The sequence below is a fragment of the Artibeus jamaicensis genome, unplaced genomic scaffold (genome assembly GCF_021234435.1).
Source record: "Artibeus jamaicensis isolate MK-2021 breed Jamaican fruit bat unplaced genomic scaffold, CSHL_Jam_final contig_864, whole genome shotgun sequence".
NCBI lineage: Eukaryota > Metazoa > Chordata > Mammalia > Chiroptera > Phyllostomidae > Artibeus > Artibeus jamaicensis.
This window is the reverse complement of record NW_026521992.1, coordinates 592,851-619,330: the sequence shown is the minus strand read 5'-3', so window position 1 is coordinate 619,330 and position 26,480 is coordinate 592,851. Positions and strand designations below refer to the sequence as shown.

General features: G+C 39.4%; 1 protein-coding gene across 4 annotated transcripts in view; it reads right to left on the bottom strand.

The window, feature by feature from the left end:
* The window catches only part of PTPRM (protein tyrosine phosphatase receptor type M), a 613,403-nt gene that overhangs the window by 124,365 nt on the left and 462,558 nt on the right, over positions 1-26,480 (bottom strand). For all 4 annotated transcript variants that reach the window (XM_053673443.1, XM_053673444.1, XM_053673445.1 and 1 more), the window contains one exon: positions 23,367-23,554. In XM_053673443.1, coding sequence (XP_053529418.1) covers positions 23,367-23,554 — 188 coding nt within the window. The remainder of the gene's footprint in view (positions 1-23,366; positions 23,555-26,480) is intronic.

Genomic DNA, 26,480 nt, shown 5'->3' with positions numbered 1-26,480 from the left:
CTTCAGTCCAATTTCTTCAGGACTTTGTGAGCTTCCTGGACTTCCTGGAAGTCTATTTCCTTTGCCAGATTGGGGAAGTTTTCCTTCATTATTTTTCCAAATAAGTTTTTAATTTGTTGAAGGAAAACTCTTCTTGTTCTGGTACCCCTATGATTTGGATGTTGGAATGTTTAAAGTTGTCCCAGAGGTTCCTAAGCCTCTCCTCATTTTTTTGAATTCTTCTTTCTTTATTCTGGTTTGGTCGAATGCTTCTTTCTTTCTTTTGTTCCAAATCATTGATTTGAGTCCCAGTTTCCTTCCCTTCTCTGTTGGTACCCTGTGTATTTTTATTCATTTCACTTTGAATAGCCTTTACTTCTTCCTTCATTTTGCAACCGTACTCAATAATTTCTGTGAGCATCCTGATTACCATTGTTTTAAACTTTGCATCTGATAAGTTGGCTCTCTCCTTCTTTCTGAGCTCTTTTTCTGGAGTTTTGATCTGTTCTTTCATTTGGGCCATATTTCTTTGTCTCAGTGGTTCTGTTATGTTGTAAGGGGTGGGACCTTATGTATTCACCAGGGCAGGGTAACCCACTTCACTGTTTTGTGGTGCTGCATGAGGGGGAGGGGTCGGAGAGGGAACAATGTCACTTGCTTGGTTCTTGCTCCATTTTCAGTCACTTTCCCCACTACCCACAAGCAAATTGGGCCGTTCTGGTACTGATTCCTGGGTGGGTGGGCTTGTATACCTTTTAGGACCCCGTGGGCCCCCCCCAACGTACTCTCCTGTGAGACTGGCAGTTTCTTTCCCCTGCTGTAACCCTCACAAGTTTTCACAGGCAGAGGCTTTAGTTTCCCTTATTGGAACCCTAGGTTGCATGGTCTGTCTTCCTCCCCAGTTGTTTCTCCCAGCTTGCCTGTACTCGGATGTGGGACTGCCTGGACCGCTGCTTTGCTGCACATCGTCTCTGCCCATACTGGCCATCTCTGACCCTCCTACCAGTCTGGATGAACATTTCTTCTTTAATTCCTTGGTTGTTGGACTTCCATACAGTTCAATTTTCTGGCAGTTCTGGTTGTTTTTTGTTTTTAAATTTGTTGTTGTCCTTCATTTGGTTGTGCGAGGAGGCAAAGTATATCTACCTATGCCTCCATCTTGGCTGGCAGTGTTATCCTACAACTTCTTTCATTAGAACTATGCACTCAAGTTAAATTAGGTGCTGTAAACTATTACAAAAGCTCAGACCAGGAGGTAGCAGATGCTTTTGTGATTTGCATTTCTCCCCAAATAAATTTTTTAGGACACTTTGTCTGTTATATAAATAATATCTTCAAAAAGACTACAGGCTTTTATTTTTCATTAGATCCATTATATTCAATACATTAATTTAGGTAATTTCTCAGATTATTTATTGGCTATTTTTATGGGGTATTAGGCAAAAAAAGAGAGACAAAGTGTGTGTGTCACCCATTCAGAATACTGAAATAAAATATTATATATTAGGAAACCAAAATCCTACTGTGCAGACATGCTCATGTTTTTCCATAATTTCTTCTTCTATCCTACTTTGCTCTTACTTACATGAAGTTGCAAGCACACAAAATATATTGGCTCTTCCATTTAAATCATTATTCTCTGAAGTCTTTAATAGCACCTACTGTGCTACAAACAGAATTTGAAAATGTGCCGCTCTTCTGGTAGCACACCTGTGATAGTCAGTGGACTACTGTCCAGCTCACCATGACTTACAGACACAAAGATATGTACACACAGACACAAACACAGAAAAAACAAGAAGCTTTTAAAAACTGTGATCATGTTAAGCTTTGCCTTTCCTCTGGAGGATTTTAATTAGTTGGATTCTGAAAGTTTGTATAATTGGGAGATTGACTTTTTGAAACATGTTTATTTCTACATATTGAACATTGACAAATAATTTGTGTCTCTTTTCTATTGCCCCTTTACTTATCACATGTACTTCACTTATTGTAAAAAAAATTACATGTTTTAAGTGCACTATGGCATCCCATCAGTGCTGGCGCCACAGGACTACTGCACTTGGCTTTCTCTGCCTCCTTCCGCTGCCTCCCCAGCACTCTCTGCAGCACGTCTGCACTTAAGTCTGACTGGGCATTTTGAAACAAAGTGGCAACTGTATACACAAAACACATAAAGTTTGTAAGATTAAAGTTCTTACATAAAAACAACTACAATTATGTTATCCATAAACTTAATTTCCAACATTACTACCATTTCTTATTATTTTGGAAAATTGTGATCTATCATTCACAGTTAGAAGTCGTCAAGCTTTGGGGGTATCTGATATACACGGAATCCCTTTTCTGATCATCTCATCTTTCCCAGTCCTTCAGGTCTCATAGTGTCAAAGCACAGAGTACTGATGGGAAATATTCTCCTTCCTTCTTGTACTCAGAAGGTGGCATGGGCCCTGGAGACAGATGTCCTGGGTTCAAATTGCAGCATCCTTCATAAGCCTTTTGACATGCATATGAGATTGAACTCTCTAAGCCTCAGCTTCCTCCTGTATATAATGGGGTGGGTGTGGTGAGCTTCAAATGAGATAATGCGTGCAAGGTGCAAGTGTTTAGCCCAGTGCCTGGCCCATGGCTGCTGATCAACCAATTATTACTGCCACTATGAAGAGGTCCACCATGTGGTTCTACTAATTTTCAAAACCATGAAATTATAATAATCGATTGTTGAACTTCAGTATTATTGTCCTTTGCTAACATATCATAAGACATCCAATAAAGAGTTCTGTGCCCCAAACAGTTAACCACTATTCCTTCTAGGTGCTAAGGATAGTGCTGGACATTGTGGAGACCATACCAAAAAACAGAAGGCCTCTTTCTTGGAGGAGATACAATCCAGTTGTAACAATCACGAATCAGAAAGCAAACAGTAAAGAGCAGCACATAGAGGCTAAATCATACAGTATGGACTCTCATGTGCTATAAAGTTTTGGAGAAAGGAGAGACCGGTGAGGGCTGAATGGGTGAATGGGGGAAGGCTTCGTGGAGACAGGGCTTGACCTGGTCTTTGAAGAACCAACTAAGAAAACCTGAAAAGGGGGTGGGAGACAGAAATGAACTCCCAGCACAGGCAAATGATGCCCACCACAAAGACAGAGGTGTGGAAATGAGGGGAGGGAAGGGAGGAGGTGATTTGATCTGAGTGAAAACATTTTACGACAAAAGAAAGAGAATGAGAGGTGAGATGGAACTCACCAATGGGGGAGGTGATAATCACCCAGTGTTTTAGATACGGGGTTTGTTAACAGGAGAATGAATAAGATTTCAATGTGTCTCAAAAAAGCAAAGCCTGGCAGTGGTATAATAACTGATTTGATCAGAGATGTTGGCTTGATGTCTCTGGCAGTGATCCAGAAATAGAGAGACCAGTTCTGTAACAAAGTGAAAAAATCTACTTATATATTTACACACAGACATAGATACATACACAGACTACCAGTCTCACAACAGCCCTAGGAGGCAGATACCAATCCCCTTTTCTAAAGGAGCTGGAGGTTCTCAGAGGTGCACAGGAAGGGCATCCACAGCCAAGTGCACCCTTACGTCAGGCAGTACAAGGACACGGGAGATACCTCTTTTTAAATGTGTGTGCCACCTATTTCATAACCACCACAGCAAAGCTGACTGAATGGGAGGCTTGGATGACGAGGGGCCTGAACAGAAGTAACAGGGGTCTTCTTTCAAATGTTTTGAGATTTTAAGATTTTCTGCCCACATTCATTTCATCTAAACAACAGAACAATTCCTTTACTTATCTGCTTTTATGGTTGTTTTTCAGCAAAGGTCTGAATATAAGAGAGTCTTTTGGAGCCACTAAAGTTTTTACTTTTTCATTATCGGCCTTCTCATAAATCAAATAGACATTATTTGAAAGAGGATGCTTTGCTTTTTATTATCCATTTAATCACAATTTAAAAATCTTGTACTAATTTTTTATGCAGTCACTTTCTGACAGCATCTACCAGTTGCAGGTTGCAGAGAAACATGTTTTCCACAATGACTACAGGCTGAAGGATAATCACATACGTCCCCGAAATTAAGGGAAGATCCCACCAGTGATCCTTCAACTTTCGATGCTGGAATGGTGTCTGCTGTTAATCAAAATCCCAAGGAGCTCTTCCTTGATTAATTATGTATGCAAGCGCTTGACAAGGAGATTGCAGGAATATTCCTGTGGAAAAATAACTCTGATTCTTATTCACCTTTGCTCCAAATTTTCTTTCCTTAGAGGGTGCTCTGGCACTCACAGTGGTGAACAGGCTTTGTCTGGAAGCCTCTGAATGTCCAACTATACTTCTAGAGACCTTGTGGGAAAGTGTGTGTAGGTCTAATTATTTAACAAATGCTTACAGGGATGGCATTCTGAAAAATGGTCTTCCCAGAGCAATGCTAGCACAGCTCAAGCACTGATTAAATTGTTTTGACATAATTGCCAGTTCACAAGAATCACGACAGCCACAACTCGAACATTTTGGAGGCAGAAATATTGGAAAGAGTCATGTGGGACAAGCACTGGAAAAGCAATTATGAAGAGTCATTTATTTAAGGGAACACTGATGTCACCTATTGGCATTAAAAAAAAAAAGCATTAAAGTTATCTGACCAAAGCAGTAATCATGGCTGGAACTCAAACAAATAAATAAAAATTTTTATTTAGGGAAAAATAGATCAAATTCCATGTTCTGCAACCCACCCCATGCTCTTTCAAATGGGTTAGGGGTCAATAATATTAATAAGATCTGTGCCAAGCCATAAACAAAAAGTTGGACAAATTGCACATCAAGATCCTCAACAAAGCATAAGCCATGAAGACTCCATGACAGATTTACTCCCTACCAGCGAAGCCTGGAGCAGCGCAACAATGAGCAATGCCAGCCAGCTTGTCTCCCAGAGCCACCCGGGCTCCAAGCACAGTGACACGGTTTCGAGTACATGGGGAGATGCGGGACCAGAAGGGCAATATTACAGGCCTGCAGGCTCACAGTCAAAATTAACGTTCGGAGGAATTCTGAAAGGGCAGAGGAAAATGGGCTAACTACATGAGGCTTCTCAGCAAAGTACTTTTCTATCAGTTTTAAATTGTTTATCCAGTTTCAGTTTCTCTTTCTTTCTGTTCATCAGACTTACAGGACAAGTTGTACTGTTTCTAAATACAGGCAGCCTTGAACTACAAGTATACTTATCAAAGACCCATATATATCAATTATTACCATTGTACCTGCTGATGCCCCCAACCACTGACACTGGAGATGACTTGTTTAAACTGGGACAACTTGTTTAAAAAATTAGAGCTTTTAGACAAAGATTCAAAGGCTCACCTGTGGAAGGAAGGGAAGAAGAAATGGGAGCTGTGGTAAGAGATGTGTGGGCCTAGCTGGAGTCCAGGCTCCAGAGCAGTGACGAGAGTGAGGAAGGTGAGTGATGAGCCCAGGGAAGCATTTTAGAAGAGGGAAATGAGCACTGGAATATAGAATCCAATTTCTCAAAACCATTACAATTCATTGAGGAAAATCAAATTAGCAAGGGGCTCACACCAATGATCAAGGCTAGAGAGATACATGTAGTAAAGGAAATTAGATAGGGAAAATGTCCATTCCATTTTATACATACGTCCTATGTGGAAATGCAAAAAGGCAAAAAACTGGAGGGCAAAGACAGAGGCGAGCGGTCTGCTATTAGATGAGAGAAATGCAATAACTGGCTGTTGCAGAAAGCATCTCCAATAATAGAAGGATGGTGGCCGAGCATGACAACCGTGGTGGGTATCAAGAGCAAAGGGTAGCAGAGGTCCATGTCAAAACCATTGGGACTATGTGACAACCAGGTTGAAGGCATGGTTTTAGGACATAAGAAACAGATGGAGACTTTGGTAGATTCGTAACTACTCCTGGAGAAAATAGATACAGGTGGTCTTAAGAACAGAAACCAAGTGCCCATCAATAAGTGAATGGATCAAAAAACCGTGGTACATTTACACAGTGAAATACTACCCAGCAGAAAGAAAGAAGGAGCTCTTTCTCTTTGTGACAGCATGGATGGAACTGGAGAGCATTATGCTAAGTGAGCCAGGTGGTGAAAGACAATTACCATATGATCTCACCTATAAGTGGAAACTAATCACCAAAACAAACAAGCCAGCAAAATATAACCAGAGACATTGAAATTAAGAACAATCTGACAGTAACCAGAGAGGAGGTGGGAGGGGATAATGTGGGGGATGGGGGAAGGGCTTTCAGGAACAACTGTAAAGGACACATAGACAAAACCAAGGAGGGGTGGAATTAGGGGAGGGAGGTGGGGATGGCTGGGGTGGGTGTGTGTGTGTGGGGTGAATACATACAACTGTGCTTGAATGACAATAAAATAAAAAATAAATAAATCCTAGAACCTACCACTGGGAGTCCTCAGTAAACATCTGCTGAATGCATGAATGAGCAAATGAAATAAATACTACCTTGTAGATGCTATAAATTCTATGGAAACTTTGTTATAAGGGAATCCCTTATCATGAGATATTTAGAGAGGAAGAAAGATATTTATGCAAAGAAGGTTATACAATTAAATTTTTTCTGGATTTTAAAATATGTGCTCTTACATTTCTATATTACTAGTAAAACAGAGTGTCTAATTTCTAAGTTAGTAGAGGAAAAAATAGAATGAGACAGATAAAAATTCAATTAATTAAAAATAGGCAAGAAAAGGAGGGTTTGGGAAAGAAGTGTGAGAAAAAGTGAAACAAATTATAAAATAAGGTTACATAAATGAATTCAAATATACAAGTAAAAAACCACAAATTAAAAATATACTAAGTAGCAGATTTAAAGGTAAAAGCTCTAAGACTTGGCAGAAATAAGAAAATCCAGCTACATGCTTAATTACAAGAGCCATAATTAAGATGAGAGGTTGAAAATATATTTCAGGAAAATACTAATAATTAGAAGCAATCTGTCATAGATAAATTAAAATTAGAGAAAACAAACTGTAAAGCAAAACCATTGCTAAAGCCAATGGTATCACTGCCTAGTGATGAAATGTTCAGTCCACTGGGAAGAGATGACAGTTCTGAACTTGTCCCACCTCAACAGCTCCACTTCAAAGTCTATGCCTTCCTTCAACCTATCTCCTTTGGCAACTGATAGACAAAAAGCTAGTAAGTACACAGAAAATCTGAACAACAATTTTTTTTAAAGTTTGATATAAAGAATACATAGAAAAGTTTACTTGATGTTGTTAAGAATATGTAAAATATTTAAGGAAATTGACTATGTGTAATGCTCTGAATAGTGTCTACCAATTTCAGTGATTTTTTCTGATCACGTGATTAAGTTAGAAATCATTAATAAAAAGCCAACTAAAATTTTTCCTGTGCACTGATAAATAAATCTAACACTCATGTACTCATGTGCTCTAAATAATTTATGGGTCAAAGAAGAAATTGAATTGAAAATTAATGTGTTTAATACCCACTTAAGAATTAGAACAGAATAAATTCAAAGACAGTAGAAATAAATTAATAAAAAACAGAAATAGGAAAAAATTTAAATGTAATATGAAAAATAAACAGAGTCAAAAGTTATTTTGTTGAAACAACTAATAAAACCAACAAACTGCTGGCAAGAATACTCAAGAAAAAAGAAAGCAGGTACAGATAAACAATATTAGTGACGATAAAGGAAAAAAGAACATGAATACAAACTAAAAAGACAATATGCTTCTAAAATAAAAAATTCCTATGACTATGTTAACTAAAAATTAACTTAAGAAAAACTAGACATCCAGAATAGTCCTGTATCTATTAAAATTAGTAATTAAAATTTTATGAGGGAATTGCTCAACCTAGCCAGTTTTACAGGCAAGTTCCGAAGATAATTTGAATTGTACATGAACTCTTTTGAGGTTAGAAAAACTACAGAATGCTATTCATTCACTTTAAAAAGCAGATATACTTTTCATTCTAAAATGAGAAAATGGAAATGTGAAGATAATTAAAAGACTAGTCACTCACACACATTGGTGCAAAAATCATTAGTGAGCAGTATTCAGAAACATTTGATGTATCATATCTATCTTAGGCATATCTTAGGAATGAATGGTTGGTTCAATATTAGAATATTGATTACATTAATTAACTCACCATGCTAACATATTAAGAAGAGAAATCAAATCATTAATTTGTATAACAATAAATGCTGAAAAGTTACTCTATCAAATTGATTATTTACCCATGGTAAATAATATTAATAAACTAGGAATGAAAGAATATCTTTAATTTAAGAACAAGTAATTATTAATCATTAAAGCCCTTTCTCTAAAAATCAAGACCAAAACAATGATGCTTGCCACCCTAAGGTTTATTCAGTGTTGTCCTGAAGGTTCCAGTCAGCTTCATAAACAAGAAAAAATAAATTACATAAGGATTAAAAATGAACAAAATAGTCATTAGTGAGAATTGACATGATTGCTGTAGAGCAAATTCCAGAAAAATTACAGAAAAATGGCTGAGATAAAGACTGCCAAAACATGGTTCTGGACAGAAGGGCAATACGTAAAAAATAATAGTGAGCATGTGTGTACACATACTCTGTGCACCTGCAATAAAAAGAAAATATAACTTTGAAAGATACTATTGCCATAACAAAAAAGTACACATAACTAAAGGGTGTATAGGATTTTATGAGAACATTCTGAAACTTTATTGAAAAATATAAAAGTAGATCCAATAAATTTGTTCATGGAAACAGAAACCATGAACAAATAGGAAGACCCAATATTACCAAGAAGTAATTCTCCCAAGTTTTATAAATGGATCCCATGCAATTCCAAACAAAATTACACAGTTTTTCATGGAGCTGACTATATGGAATGTGCACATTTTCTGTGTAAAAGGTGATTCTAAATTATGGAAGCAGAGAGCCTAAGGACAGTCAACATATTTCTAAAGAAAAAGCAGGGCCGTCCATGGAAGAGGTCATACAAGTCCATAAGAGACATTAATAACTAGTTAAAAAAAAAGAGGCAAAGCTCATGAACAATTCAGAAAAGAAAATTTTCCCATGGCCAGTAAACATATGGAAACATGTCTAGTTTCAAATGGAATAATGAGATACTCTTTTTTCACCTATTAAACGAGCAAGAATTTTTTTTAAAAGCTAATTTTAGTGCCAGTGTGTTGAGATAAGCATTCTTGGGGAAAGAGATGATGGCTAATGTGAACTGGTATCTTTCCAGAAAGCAAGTGGTGAATATGCATGAAGAACCTTAAGCGTCTTATACATTTTGAACCAGTAATTCCACCTCTTGAAATACATCCATAGAAAATAATGAATGTAAATTCAAAGAATTATTCTTAGCAGTGTCCACAGCAAAGACATAGAAAACACTTGTTATATAATATTATGAAGATTTCAATGCATTAATATATTGGATGGAAACTTACAGAAAATTGATAACAATTTGGATAACAATCACCCAAATCAGTATGGGTGATTTTTATCTTTCTTTATAGTTTGCTTAAATTTTTCAAATTTCTTTTAAAAATTATGTATTGCTTTTAAAGTAAAAAAAACCAAATAAATCAGGACTTGCAAACCTTAAAAAGAATATTGTTGGTGGGACTGCAGACTGGTACAACCAACTATGGAAAACAGTATGAAATTTTCTAAGAAAACTAAAAATGGAACTGCCTTTTGACCCTGCAGTTCCACTGCTAGGATTATATCCTAAGAACCCTGAAACACCAATCCAAAAGAACTTATGCACCCCAATATTCATAGCAGCACAATTTACAATAGCCAAGTGCTGGAAGCACCCTAGTGCCCATGAGTGAATGAATGGATCCAAAAACTATGGTACATTTACACAATGGAATTCTATGCAGCAGAAAGAAAGAAGGAGCTCCTATCCTTTGCAACAACATGGATGGAACTGGAAAGCATTATGCTGAGTGAAATAAGCCAGGCGGTGAAAGACAAATACCATATGATCTCACCTTTAACAGGAACCTGAACAACAAAACAAACAAGCAAGCAAAAATATAACCAAAGACACTGAAACAGGGAACAGGCTGACAATGACCAGAGGGGAAAGGGGAGGGAATTTCAGGGGAAAGGGGGAAGGGTTTACAGGAACAAGTATAAAGGACACATGGACAAAAACTAAGGGGGATGGAAATAGGAGGGAGGTGGGGAGCACTGGGGGGAGTGGACTGGGATGGGAGTAAAAGACAGAAAACTGTACTTGAACAACAATTACATAAATAAATTAAAAAAATATTTTGTTATTCTTTGTCCTTACAATTGTATCTCATTATTAAAATAGAGGAAAAAATAAAAGCAAGCCTTCTCATCAGGCAGATAAATTATGTTAATTGGATTTATAGTATATTCTCTTCATGTTTTAAGAAGTAAGCTTAAAATATACTTAGTAATCAGCCAAGTAAAATATTTAGGCCATAAAATTGGCAAGAGGCCATAAAATTGGCAAGGAACTCAAATGCATAATTACCTAAAGCTTATAAATACAATACATATAAAAATATATGCTGTGTATTTATAATTAACAATGAATACATTATAATTATTCAATATCTCTTGTATAATTTCCCCAAAGTAAACAGATAAAAGGTTTTCCATGTGTCCCTAAAGGGCAACAATAGAAGATAAAGGAGATGAAGAAAGTTTTTAAATTGTTAAGATATTGAATAATACAGATGAATTCCACTATGGATATAAAACCACTTTTATTTCAGAAGATTCAATAGAAGAAACTGAAAAAGTCAGCATATTCTCTTTCTTTTCAGTGATATGACAGGTCAAAAAGATTATGGGCTCAGATTCAATATTATTTTGGTCTGAATAAAACATGTGGCAATAGTGTGAATTTATACACTATAAAATATTAAATAAAGTAATTTGAAACATTTAACCCATTTATTTCCTTATTATTCATAGTCTGTAAAAACTGGGATAGTGGGGATTTGAGAGGTAATGGAACTATGATCATAAGCACATTTCAGACACTTGAGGGCTTGATACAAATATATATTAACTTCATTACCATATCCTCTCAGCTCAGAGTTCCCAGTGTGTGGAGATGGGGTGGGGGTTAGAAGGGAGAGAGGGAATGGGTTAAAATGGGGAAGAGAGAGGAGGAAAAGATAAAAAGGATGAGAAATGCTGAACAAACTCAAAACTGCAAGAGGAAGCTGGAGAACTGCCTGTGGGTCTCAGTGACAATCTTTATGCAGTAGTAATGGCCACCCACTGGAATGCATCCTGTCCAGGGAACCACGTCAGCCAAACAGGGAGGCTGGCATCGCTGAGGTGACGACACCACCAGTATCAGAGACATTTAGTGAACGTGTGGTCTTCACGACTGATTGAGTTGCTTCAGTGAAGTTGAGTGATTTGCTCAAGAGTCCAGTGTTAGGGTCTCAGCAGGGACTTCTTGGTGACTTGGCTGGTCAAAGACTTGGGATCCAAGTCTTTTGATTAATCTGTTGTCCTTTACACTATTGTTTGGGGAAAATAATCGACTTTTCAGTTGGTTATTTTTTGTATCAGTTACTTGAAATTTAAAGATATTACCTTGGTTCTGCCTGGAGGCCAGAAATCTAGTTAATGTGATACAATTAACAGAGGATATCCTGTTATCACAGGTAACAGAGGTCCAGGTAACATAACAGTCACCATTCCAGAGTGATCTTTTAGAAAACCTTGGCCTTTACCCACAACTCAAGCTTACACCCTCACTTTTCTCCCCTCTTCTCCTTCTCTCCCTCTACTGGGTTGGTTGACAGTAACCATCCAGGGAGGTGGCATGTAGAATCTATACTCTCAAGAGCTATAGCTTGATTTCAGCTTATAACTGGTCCTGGTGGGTTTTGATGAGCCAGGCTGGTGGATATCTGCAGAATGATTTCCCTTCACCTCTCAACAATGCAAAATCAGAGCAGGAGAGGAGCAACATCAGAATGACCTTGCTTCAGAGCTGGGGACTGAGTCAGGTTAATGGGCAGTACCTGCTGCAGCTGAGATGTTAAAACACACCACAGCTGGCACTGTCAATGGAGCCACAAGGGCTGGGTGGGGCTTCTGCCAAAGGAGAGAACAATTCAAAGGGCACAAAACCACACAGAAGAAAAATAACACTCTCACCATGAAATCACAAGTCCAATCAATAAAACACAAGGTTAATTTCCATAGGTCTATATCCCTGTGGTGTTGTATAGGAAGTGACATGTGTGGAAAGAACATGGACTTTAGAGTCAATATACTATGAAATAAATTCTACTACTCCATAGCAGGATGGCCTTGGACAAGTTACTTAAGTTTGGAGTCATTTCCTCATCTGTAAAATGGGTATAATGATAATGCAATAACCTGTGGTTAGAATTCTATACATTTGTGTGTGTGTGTATACTTGTTCAGTGTTGACAGATTAGGTGTCAGGTGAAGGTAGTGCCAACAACACCATCATCAAAATTCTAGGAGCCAAGCAAGACTATGAAATGTTTATTCCTCACCACCTTGCTTCCCACTAAAATAGGTCTGTGATAACACAAATTCCCTTTCTGAGCCTTGAAACTGTATAATGATATACAGTCCCTCCCTTGGAATAATTATGTTATGAACTGTACTGAGTTTCGCCTAAATAATTTTCTATTATTTTATTAGTAATTACATATCAAATTTAAAGCAAACATGGATAACAAATATTTATCCTGAATTTTTTAAACATATGGTTGGCATTCAATGGGTAAAATGATCAAACAGAACCACATCCATTCCTGCTATTTTTAAATGATCAGTATCGGTAAGGTTCAAGGTGGTCAGCAGTGTTTTTTTTTCTGCCTAGGAGCCATTAACTCACTTGAGCTTTCCTGATCATCTGCACCATTCTGAACATATATATAGATTTACTAGTTCTATCTATCTTTAAATTCATTTCCATTTCTAGGTGGTATATGTGTTTAAATACACAGAAATCAATTCAGCAAATGTAAAGTAACTTAACAGTGTTTGTCAAATATCTATTGAATCAGTTAATCAACATATATAGCCTACTATATTATCAGTTAATATACTGCCTACTGTATTATCAATTAATACATTGTCTATTATATTATCAATTAATATATTGTCTACTGTACTATCAATTAATGTACTATCCACTCTATCAATTAACATGTCTACTATATTACCATTAATATATTTATTGTCCAATGTATTGTTAATTAATATGTTTCCTGCTATGCTATTCAAACACAGAGCTATGAAAACGTGAAGGGAATGGTGGTTTCTAACAGGGAGATCAGGGAAGGCTTCAGGAGGAGGTGATATGTGAGTTGGATCTGAATGAACTTGGCAAGTGAAGAAGGAGCTAGAAGTCACCCTAGGCAGAGCCAAAACATGAAGCACAGCTCAGAGACAATAAGGTGTTTAGAGTGTGAGAGACGAAGAGTAATTTAGAGGAGCTAGACCATAAGGTGCATGGTGGAAAGTAGCTGTAATTAGATATTTGAGGACTTCTGCCAAGATGGACGCATAGGTGGAGATGCCGGGCTTTCTCACACAACCAAGTTTAGAGACAACAAAATATTAGCAACAGAAAACACAGCCAGAACACAAAAAACTGAACTTTTCGGAAGTCCAGTAACAACGAATTCTTCAGCCTGACCAGTAAGAGGGGTGAAACCAGCAGCTGGCGGAGTGAGGTTGCACAAGAAAACTTGGTCAGATGGACTCAGGCATGCGGATCCCAGGCGTGGGGTTGCAAAGGGCCAACCCAGTGAGCGACCCACAGATCCTGCAAGGGTGAAGGGCGGCCGGTTGACTGTGCTGGCGCATTCCTGCGCAGATAGACTGGTGAGGGAGTGGGCAGTGAGACAGGACCCAGCGACAGGAGGCAGCAGAGACGGCTGTCCATTTCCCGGCTCTGACCCCGCCCCCACATACAGTGTCACAACCCAGGGACCTGAGCGACCCTGCCCTGGTGTACAGTAAGGCTTTGCTCCTCACCTAGCAGCGGGAAGCAGGAGAGGGGGATGCCATTTCCCCACTCTGACCCCGCCACCACATACAGTGTCACAACCCAGCGACCCTGCCCTGGAGGCCCCGCCCTGCCCCTAAGGCTCTGCTCCTCATACTTAATGGGCATGAACAGACAAAAAATGGCTCAAGAAGATCTCAAAGCCCCAGAGCCCATATATCTAAGTGATGAAGAAATAGCAAGACTTTCAGATGCACAGTTCAAAACACTGGTGATCAGGATGCTCACAGAACTGGTTGATTTTAGTCACAAATTAGAGGAACATATGAAGGCTAAACTAATTGAAAGGAATGTCAGTACACAGGACACCAATAGTAATGGAAAGGAAACTGGTACTCAAATCAAAGGAGTGGACCAGAAGGAGGATAAAAATGACCAACCAGAAAAGAATGAAGAAACAAGAATTCAAAAAAATGAGGAGAGACTTAGGAACCTCCAGGACATCTTTAAATGCTCCAATATCCAAATTATAGGGGTACCAGAAGGGGGAAAGGAACAGCCACCAGTGGAAAACTTATTTGAATAAATAATAAAGGAGAATTTCCCCAATCTGGCAAAGGAAATAGACTTCCAGGAAATCCAGGAAGCTCAGAGAGTCCCAAAGATGTTGGACCCAAGAAGAAACACACCAATGCACATCATCATTACATTAGCCAAGATTAAAATGAAAGAGAGAATCCTAGAAGCAGCAAGAGCTAAGGGGACAGTCACCTACAAAGGAGTTCCCATCAGACTGTCAGCTGATTTCTCAAAAGAGACATTATAGGCAAGAAGGGGCTGGGAAGAGGTATTCCAAGTCATGAAAACCAAAGACCTACATCCAAGATTGCTCTATCCAGCAAAACTTTCATTTAGAATGGAAGGGCAGATAAAGTGCTTCTCAGATAAGATCAAATTTAAGGAGTTCATTATCACCAAGCCCTTATTATATGAAATGTTAAAGGGACTTATCTAAAAAAAGAAGATAAAAAATATGAACAGTGAAAGGACAGCAAAATCACAGTTATTAACAACCGTGTCTAAAATAAAAGCAAACTAAGAGGACAGCTAGATCAGGAGCAGAACCATAGAAATGAAGATCACATGGAGGGTTAGCAACAGGGGAGTGGGAGGAGAAGGGGGGAGAAGGTACAAAAAATAAGTAGCACAGATGGTAGGTAGAAAATAGATAGGGGGAGGGCAAGAATAGTATGGAAAGTATAGAATCCAAAGAACTTGAGACACGTAGTCATAAACTAAAGGGGGGGTATAGTGGGGAAGGGAGGTGCAGGATGGAGGGGAATGAAGGGGGGAATAGAACAACTGTAATGGCATAATCAATAAAATAAAAATAAAAAAAAAGAAAGTAGCTGTAATTAAAATAAAAGCCCAGGATACAGGTCATGGAGGACTGAGTGCATGTCATGGAGGACTGAGTATGCCATGCATAAGAGTTTCTTATTTTTGGAAGGATCCACAGCCAATATTTGAGCATGAGTCAAATGTGATAACATCTGAGCTTTACAGAGAAAATTGGTTGCAGAGTGGAGGACAGATTTGACGAGGGAGACTAAATGTCAAGAGATCAGTTAATCGAGGAGTCTTACAATGTAGCAGGTCAGAGATGAGGGCCATGCGAGTGGGATCTGAGAGGAAGGGATGGAACTAAAAATGGAGGGTAGAGGAAGTAGCCAGGACTTGTGATCTGCTGATGTAGAGGTGAGGGAGAAGGGAGGGGGAAATGAAGACCGGGCCGAAACTTGCCAGACCATGTTTGTGGGAGGTGACACCATTCAAGGGGTCCCCGATACCCATGAGGTCAGCAGGTGCTAGGACATCAGCACATTTACAGTCCTTTCTGGGCCGGGCCCTGTGGCTGCTGGCATCTGACACTAAAAGCATGTGAACAAATGGGAAAAATTCTTAACCTCCCAGCACAGGGAGAAATTCTAATACCAGCTTCAAAATAAAAAACCAGACAGTTCACTGACTAGAAGTGTCTCGAACAAATTGGAAAATGTCTACCTCATCAGAACTATCGTCATGAACTATCATCAGAATGAGGATGGAGAGTCATAGGAAATAACAGTTTTTGATCAAATTTTCTGAAGTTTGAGCTTATACATGATATTATCAGGGTCATGGCAAAAGGAAATTGGATTTTAAAAAACCAGCTAAAACCTAAGAGGTCCTGAAAGCTACCATGACAAAATGGAGCAAGTAACAAATTAAACAGACTCTCATATTTGTAGTTAAGAAAAAAAATAAACCAAGTATTAATGGTATAATCAACCCTCTCTATTGCACTGTTTAAAAACATGCAGAAACTTTTAGTTCCAAGAAAGTATCACACACAATTGACTTGTCCCAAACAGCTTGAAGAAGCCTCAAAATATCAGGAGTTTTTATCATTTTGTTATGGACCTGGCTCTGCACCACCATAATAATTATAGGAAAAAACATGTCAAAACTCACTCGACTGCTACAGCCATTGGAGGCGCAGCTGTTGTGATTCTCAATGTGTTCGTTTACGGTGATTGCCAGTGCTCCCCCCAGCGCCCCATCTTTAGCTTCACTGGTTTTGTTTTGTATCCTGTGGGATAGAAAATAACCTGCATTGATTGTGGCAATTGATCCACTCAGCTGGTGCCTGAGAATGTGAACTGGGAACTGAAAAGCACATCTGAAAAGTGTGTGGGCTGCAGGTGAGCTGAAGGGGGTCCCTCTGCCCCGGCTGTGACGGTTCTGTCAGATACGAACCGCGGAGTAACTTTCATTGTACCCGCCCTGCCCCTTCTTTCAAAATTCAACAAAGGGCTGATGTGCTCTGCTTTTAAAACTTTTCCAAAGGTACATGCCATTCTCCCTCTGCCAGCTAACTTCCCAGGGGGGAGAGACAGGTGCCTGGGTCCTCTGCTCTGTGCTCTGCTGCCAGCGCCGCTAAGATTGGGTCGTGTCTTCTCAGCCAAGGCCTGTCCTGTCTAAGGGCGTCTGAAAGGGGAATTGTTAACTGCAGCCTCCACAGAGAAGAGGTGGTTTTCAGCGAGTGGTTTTTTTTAAAGGTTTCACTGGCTTCCCTGGAGTGGGAGGCAAGTAAATAAAAAGCAGATTTTAGTGGCCAAGTGAGATGTTTTAAAGATAATTCCTTCTTAACTTCACACAATGTTGTCAAATATATAGTAGTCCCTCCCTTATCCACAGTTTCCAGTTTCCTTTCCACAAAAATATTAAATGGAAAATTACAGAAATAAACAACTCACAAGTTTTAAGTTGCACGCTGTTCTAAGTAGTGTGCTGAAATCACGCACATCCGCTCAATCCCACCTGGGCGCGACTCACTCCTTTGTGCAGTGTCTCCAGGCCGTGCAGGTCCCTGCACTCGAGGCGCTGGGTAGCCATCCTGTGATCACACGCCAGCGCTGCAGTGTTGGCCTTCAAGTGACCCTTATTTTATCTAACCGTGGCCCCACAGACGTTCACATAACTCTTATTATAGTATATTGTTATCACTGTTCTACTTTATTATTAGTTATTGTTGTTAATCTCTTATTGTGCCTAATTTATAAATTAAACTTTATCATGGGTATGGATGTATAGGAAAAAATATCATATATAAAGTGTTTGGTACTCTCCACAGTATCAGGCATCCCCTGGGGGCTTGGAATGCATCCCTTGTGGATGAGGAGGGACTCCTGTAGGCAAAGGTGTTGAATATAACATTGTGCTCGCATTTAACAACGTCAGCTGTTTTACTTAGAAAACGGGAAAGGATGAGGAGGCAAAATATACATATAACTCATACATTACAAAAAAAGATCTACAAGGAGCTATAAGACATGTTTAAAGAAAATCAGATTCCTTAGAAAAAATGCATGGTTGTACTTAAGCCTGAAGATTTTTGCATAATGTCTTGGACTCCTCAGTTTTACTAAGGAGCTAAAAAACAATCTCCACATTCAATTACAAAGTTAATCACCATTGTTTGTACACTGGAGATATACATAGGCTAAAAATAGGTGGGGTATAAAAGATGATGTTTTTCTAAGTATATTTATTTATTTTATTTAGATACACACATACATGCTTTTTGAGAGTAGGATGCCAAAAGTGACTTAGGTTTATAAGTTTCAGCTCTAGTAATTGGAAAATGAATTTTTGTGCCCCAGAGTGTCATTGATTATTAGCTAATGAAACAGCTACATCCACGTTTTTCTGGATTCCCTACCTGGGAGTAGTTTAAATTGTTGTCCTTCCTTCATCTTAATTTTACAATGATAGCAAATTGTATTCTTTCAGAATCACATGACTATTTTTGTGCTGAAGGTTAATCTCTTTCTACTTGGATCCCTAGAAATGTAGGATAAATTAAAAAAACAAAACAAAACCCCAAACCAAGGACCAAAGAAGGCCTTAGGGAGACTAGACAGGGGGAAAAACTCACTCTCCAACCCGGCAGGGCCACCAGGGAGGTGGGGCCCGCTCCGGTCCCACTACCCATGGCAGTGTGGGGCAGGCCGGCTCTAACGCCGCAGGAGCAATGAGAAGTGGTGGGCTCAGGGCAGAGCTATAGCATCATGGCAATCTCCCTTTTTGACTTAGGTCCAGAAGTCTGTAGGGGAGGACAACTCAGTCGTACACAGTTCCCCTTGGGTGCAGCTACCTCCTTTTTTCATGTTCGGTCAACCCACAGCAGACCACTCTGCTTGCTGGGGGAAAGAGCAAGCTCCTCTTGTGCAGCGAACTTGCCCTTTCTACTTGGTCTTTCTCCAGATCCCTGATCCACTCGCCACAGACGACATGCCATTTTCTATTCAACTCAGCATGTTTACTTTTTTATTGTGATTCATGTCTGAGTTTCTTTTGAATCAAATTACTGCATTTCCCTGGTGAGATGTGCCATATGACGATCTGGTTAGAACAAAATCAAATACAAAATATGCACCGAGTGCTGCTCTGTCTCAACTCCACCACATGTTTTCCCTTTGTTTGGACACACTCCTGTCATCTACTTGAGCAGTAATAAATCCTCCCAGTGTTTAAGCCAATTTTCAGACAATTTTGTCTTGAAAAAGATAAAGATGAATTGGTTGAAACACTGTCAACAGAGAAAAAGTCACTGTTTCAAAACTATTTTACAACTAGATGGCTGGTTTCCCCAACATACCTGGATTGAAGAAGACCAGACAGACTGACAGGATGATTATACTGAGTCACAGAAGCAACTGGAGACTTTCTTGACATGCGACCCCAGATAAGGTTCAGTCTTTTAACCAGTGCCTAAGCCAAGCACGCGGTAGCATTTTTGAACAAGGACAGCGCAATGCAGTTCACGGTATACTTCCTCAGTGATACATTTTCCTTCTGTCCTTTTCCTTCTTGGGTATTGATTATTTTTTTAAATCAATGAATTCCTATGCGTCTTATACAAATAATGTTTAAAAACTAAGCAGTTTGCACTAAACAGATCAGCATCCAAGTACAGGTATGAGACTCATATTAGCTGTGTCTTTCTTCCCTTCCCATGGCTTCTAGATGGCATCTCAGCTCCTTGGTAAGACACACAGGGCCCTTTGTGATGGAGCCCTGACATCCGCACCTGCCAGCCCCTCCTAGGATTCAGGCTAATTTCCCAGTGCACCCTGTTGTCTTTTGTATCCACAAGAAATCTGCCCTCTTTCACTCTCTGGTCAACTCCTGCTCACCCTTCAAGGAAAAACTCATCCTTGCCCAGTATTGCACCCTAGGATGGCTCAGGTGCCCCCAGAGGCCGTAAGGGCACCACTGCAAAGTTTCGTTATGGGGTTTAGCCTGCTTCAGGTACGACGTGGCTGCTTCCTCCTTCAGAGTGAGCTTCCCGAGGGCAGGGCGTCCAGCAGTGTCAGAGGCACAGCATGTGGTTAATGGTCTCTGGTGGATTAAGTACAATTCATTAAACTTTCTCCTAAAGTCTGCCTTGCTGAAAACACCAGCAGAACCTTTTCTTAAAAGATTACTGAGTGGTCTCTAGTTATACCACTCCTTAAAGCTTTCCTACCAGATATGAAAATAATGTTAACAATGAGAGGTAATAGCATATTTAAAAATTCTTATTTTCTAAGACCTTAAACTTCATCCACAGAATCAAACCTACCTACTTACGTAAGTTTCTTTTTAATGGGGACTTCTGATGACATATGAGATGTAGTAAGGAAATTACCTAGCCCTAGAGCTAAAGTAAAAATGTATTGAGCCCTTTCCTCAGAGTGCTGAACACAAGAAATGAGAGACGTACTGAACTGCAGTATGACAGTTTCCCGCTAAAGAACACCCTGTGAACTTCTATTCTTGGGTCTTTTACAGGTTGAGGCAAAAATAGGTTTACAATTGTGAGTAGATAAAACACAGCTTATTACTGTATTACTTACTATTTATTATTGTGTTATTTTCCACACAAACAACTGTAAAGCTAATTTTGCCCCACTCTGTATTAGTATTCTTCTCTTTTACTAGTTAACATTACAACTGAATGCCAGATACAAGTCTAGCACTTATGATGCATTAAGTGGGTTCATCCTCATGAGGTTGATACCACAGTTATTCCATTTTACAGACGGCCCAGAGAGGTTAGATAACTTGCACAAGGTCACACAGTTAGTAGTAGGAAGCAGAGCTGAGCTGCATCACGGGCAGTCTGGCGCCTGGGCCTGTGTCGCAGGCCATGGCTTCTCAGCATGTGCCCTGAGAGATTCCCACTGTGCTCCTGACTCTTGGTGCAGGTTGGAGGGACAGAACCGAACCTCCTGATTCAAAGTACCTTTGTGTAAAGTTCGAAAAGCCAGTAAACTTAAACTAACTGTGTTATGACTTTCCAGATTCACATCAGAATAAATGTTCCCTGGGGTTAGAGAATGCAGAGCAGGGCAAAAACAGCCGGGAACCTCTCAGTGCTCCTGTAACGCCCATCAGCGTGGCTGTGCCTCTGGAAAAGATCTGGGCATGTAGTTCAGCGACACATGCAGGCGAGGATGCCAAAGGTACGGCCCGGGTGCGAGGCGGCGCACCGCTCGATAGCCTCCCCGCTCCCTGCAGCCACTGTGTGGCTCACCCACGCACAGTGTCACTCCTCAGTCCCATTCACTCGGCCCCACCACGGTGCTCCTGCCAACATCAGCACCTGCCCCCAGGGAGGGGCATTTCATCATCAGAAAGTTATTCAGCGCTACGATTATTATTCAGAAAATTTTCTATTTTATATTTCTCCTGGTAGCACCTTCTTATTTGTTCCTACTTTCCTCCGTAGAATATGTTTTTTTTCATTCCTGCTTTTTCTTTTTTAAAAACTAATAACGGCTTTGGTGTTTAAAAGTATTAACTTTTCCCTCAGCTTTATGAAGACATAATTGGCATACAACATGTAAGTTTAAGGTGTATGATGTGATAATTTGATACACTTGTATATATATTTTTAAGCAGTCCGCTCTAATTCACCGAGCAACTAGATGAGAAAATGAGCATTTTGAAATATAATTAATTACCATTTTATTTCAAAGTATAACAACTCATTGAATTGTCAATTATAATATGCTTAGAATAAGTATAAATTGTTTCATTTTACAACTACAAATCATGTATCTGCAGGATACCATGAATAGGAAATATTTTTATGTGCACTTTCAAATATGTATCATCTAGAGTGTGTTACGGGAAGTTCCAAGGTAGGTATTTTTAAATAATTCATGGAAAATTAGAATCAGGTTATTTTATGAATTGTTATTTAAGCCTATAACTAATCTTTCTGACATTAATATCTTTAATGAACATTTAAGCAATATCTGCATTCAGAATATTGGATAGAACTCAGACATCACCTCTATTCACTAGGCTTATATTTTCTCAGTAACCTAATTTTGTCTTTCATAAGATATTAATGCTTTTGGAAGTCTTACTCTTAATCCTATTAATTCCTATGCTAGCTTTTACAAGTGCATGAGGAAATACGCAAAGGCAGTCAATTTCACTGAGTTATAAAGTGATAAAGGTAAATCTAAAATAACTGCTAAATAAGAATTTCAGGGTTGCTAAAATGCACAACTCATCTGAAAATATCTCCACAGACTTAAATCAAACCCTGGGGGCTGGTGGGAGTTAGTTTCCTTGGCTTTGCTCTTCTGAAGAGAGGTCCATTAGCAACACAGGAGAATGTACAGGTCAGCAAAGTGTGTGTATTTGTCTGTGTTGGCCCAAAGATCTAGTCTTAAAAGAAGACAAGCCATTGCAGTGCATGTCTCTCACTGCTGTACTGAATCTGGCCATTAAGCTTAGAAGTGGAACTAAACCAAGGACAACACAGCATCCGAGACCTAAAATGAAGTGTCATGAGTATTCCCTAGGAGGAGAAAGAAGCAGTTTGAAAGTTGTAGGCTATGTAGATGGTAGGAACTGACTTCAAAAATACCATTATCACAGACAAGATGTCTTCCAACTGTGAGCTAGTGAGGTGGATACACAACCAGAAATATATTCTAAGATTTAACCCCCCCCCCACATAGCTATATAATCCTACTTTTACTATAATCATGCTACTTCTTCTTCAGCAATGACTGTGAACTAATTTTGATGAGGTAAAAAGAGAAAACTACTCCTCCCACTCATACACTCAAGTCACTCGAGCTTCTTTGAATCAGACTTCTTCAAATCAATTCATTCATTTCAGTTCTTGAATGACTTTCCAAAAGAATTAGCTAATGACAAAAAGTGAAAGAGATGAGCCCTGCATTTTGCAGAGGGTAAGAGAATATCACCGTTCCTGGGATGCCCTGAAAGCTGTCTGCACGAGTTCCCAGGATGCTGACATACTCTCTGGTTTGGCAGGACATAGCAGCTGTCACAACTATGACACTAGCCAGTCCCTCTGATCTCCACCACATGACATCACTGGTTGGTCTGTAATTGTTTTGAGTGGACAGTCTCTTCCTGAGATAACTACACATAAAATTATTAGGATTGAACATCATACTTAATCACAGGAAAAGCCAACAAAGTGATCAACAATGAGGAAGAGAGCTGGTAGGGCTGTTTTCATTGTGCATCATGCAGAATAAGGGAAACAGTGAAGTGGCCCTCCTTTTTCCATTTAACATATGCTAGTTTCCTGGTAATAGATCTTACCTCCAGATGAAAATGGAACCATGGCTAAAATTCGTGGCCTCTTTCTGGTGGCCCCCGTGGAGCCCCACTGGCTGGCAGGGTGGGTTGTGAGTACAGTTCCTGGCATGATGTCCAGGAAAGCTGAGAGGAGGCCCTGGCGCCAGCACCACGCTCACCTCGTATTCCTCCTTGAAGCCGTAGCCCTCGGCACACTTCATCTGCGTGATGTGTTGAAGCAGGTCTGCCACTCGGATGGCAGGGTGAAGCTGCCCGGTCTGGTAGGGCACGTCAGCTGGCTCGCGCTTCTTGTATGTGTGGGACTGCACTAGACTGCTGGTGTCACTGGCCATCGTGTGGGTTTCGTCTAGGAAGAGAAGGCGTGGAGAAAGTGAGGGCCAACCGGCAGGCTGGGTCGAAGTCACCGAGAATGCTAGGACGTTGCTGCTGACATCCCCTCAACCTATAGCTGCGATAATCCCTATGATGGCTTAGCAAAAAAGAAGTTAAATGTTTAGAAATTTACATGGGATTGGCAATACTGATAGGAATGAGGCAGGAATCTTGGTTTTTACAAAGCAGTCCAAACGATATATTGCTTTCATAAAGCTGGTTGATAAGAATCCTTTAGCCTTTGGGTACTAAAGTTCATAGAAGTTTCTGTCTGAAACTTCAGCAAGGCCTGGTAGAAAACCAGTTTTATATTTCTTCCAAGGATTAGTTAACTAATTTTTATGATGAAGTGAATAAACTGTACAAATGTTCTGTGAGCAAAATAAAAGTGCACAAAATGGTTTGGCTTATATAGCTAGTGATGGAAATGTGGACTCGATACATGAAACCCAAGAAAAGCAGAAAAAGAAAAAGGAACTTGGTTTGATGAATCACTTTGCATGCTCCAGTATCAGAAAGCTTGACAAAATATTGTGGACCAACACATCACACATGGAATGTTCTACAGGAGCTAACATGCAGGCCAACACACAGCAGAGCCAGCTGGCGTTGTCGGGTGAGACACACACTCCCACTCCCTCCACACTTTCTCCATGGGGTGATGGGGGAACTTACCATTTATTGGCACTTTTAAGAAGATACATATCAGGAGAAAAGAGGAGAAAAAGGAAACAGGGCATAAGCAATAATTCTGTGTGAATAATTACAGGTAGTTTTTATTTTGTGCTTTAATTTTACGGTTAACTTTTCCATACAAAGGTGATCAAGGGCAAAGCCTCGATTTTCCCATCAGGTTAGGATGGAGGTGTTAAGTGCTCTATAACAAAAAGGAGGTTAAGATAGTATCGTAATTGTTTTCCACCCCTCATGAACCAAGTTAATGACCAAATAAGTCTTTTTTGTATTTGACACATCTTATTTGAATTTCTTGAACAAGTCAACCAAATTGTACTATAAAATTAATGTTAAGATTTGGTTCAATAAGCCTAAAGAGGCTGTCTTTTAATGGAAGACTACTAGTAAATTAGATTAATGGACTGCAGAAACTGTAGCTATTAAAAATGTCTTATGTAGGAAAGTGCTATTAGATTAAGAGATCCACATTCTACAGCTTAACTCATTATAACGCTGAATCCCTTTAGCTGTTTTATGATTGAGGATGTGTCTCATCAAAATATAATGCCAAGTCACTCTAAATGAGGATATTAAATCAAAACTGATTTCAGGTGTAAAGAATAAAACACACAAGGAAGGATTTGTTCAATTTTTTAAAAAATTACCAGGTTGTTTATCAACAGGGGACTCAGCTCTTGGGTTTGTTTTTAAATTAAGTTCAGGTCCAGAGGGAATTTAGTTCGGGGGCACTTGGTTAGCTGTGCCTGGTTCTGAAACCTCACTTGTATCTGCATCGCAAAGCACCTGGGGATGCATGGTATGAAAGGTGGCACACAAGTGTGTAGCTATGTTGCTGTTGCTGAAATGGCACCTGGATCACTACAAGGTGGCTAAAGACACAAAGACAAAATAAAAAGGGTGGTAAGTTGATTTTATGTTTTTTTTTTTCATTTGGAATTGCTTTGAAATTCAGAAATCCATTTGCTCCCATTTTATTAGAACAGTCACAAATAAACTGGGGAATTTTCATATCAGATGTGCTGGGTTGCAACCACCATGCTCAGAAAGTGGGATACAGGATTGCCACTGAAGAACTGAGTCCGGATAGCTTGTGGCTACTTCAGTAGGAAGTTCTGTTCTTTGCACTAAAGTAAATGGAACATTAGTTTCCCCGCTGTGCCTCTCTCGTTCCCTTAGTTCACTGTTTGGGATGAACGTGAGTAAATGCCCTCTGTAGCAGACTGACTTTCTAAACTTCCCCTAAATGAAGCATCTGGGCCTGTTAGTGGACACACTGGCACCTGAGCATGCTCCAATCCAGGGCTACACATTCCTGGAAATTTTAACCATGTGGAAGCTGCAACCACTGTCACCATTGTACGTATCATCTTCTGCTGCATGTGACACCTTGGCCTCATTGCTAGTGTGGACGTGTCCTAAAGCATTCAAGCACTACTTAGACTAAGAAAAGAGTGTACTATTATCCAGTACTTAGGTTATCAAAGAGGGAATAGAAAGTTTCTTGTGCAGTATCTGTTATGAAATTGGGTCACCTTACTAGCAGAAATTCTTGATTCCACCCAAATTAGTAATTAATTAGTTTCTTCTAATTTCTTAAAAAAGAATTATTACTGATAAAACACATTATTGCCATTAATTTCCTATATTTGTTAAAAATTACCCACCAACATTTTTGAATTAAAAACTATGCATCAGAGGAAATCAGAAATAATGTTTCTTGCTAACAGTTCTGATGGTTTTCTAAGAACTGAGAATAAATTCTACCTATATTCTTTAATAACTATCTTGACTTTTCAACAAGCCAACTAAAAACTCTTGAATTGAAATAAATGCCATGTTTCTGAGGCAAGGGATGATCCATCCATCCGTCCATCCATCCATCCATCCATCCGTCATCTATTTTTTGCAAGAATATAATGTAAAGCCATACTAAAGCTCTGTACACTAGCACCTTAGCCTATGAGAATAAAGAGGGATTAGAGGGATTAGAGAATTTAATTGTGCCAAGCTCTCAGTCACAATAAACATTTCTTTTGTCTTAAATTATAATAGCACTATTTTCAAAAAGTACCTGAGTAGATATACAGCTTATTTTCTTTCCAGGTTCAAGTAATAACGTCACTAGTCCTTAGTACGCAATATATAGATTCACATTTGCACCACATAATGTGGAAGGAACAGTTTCCAATCACTACCATGTGCTA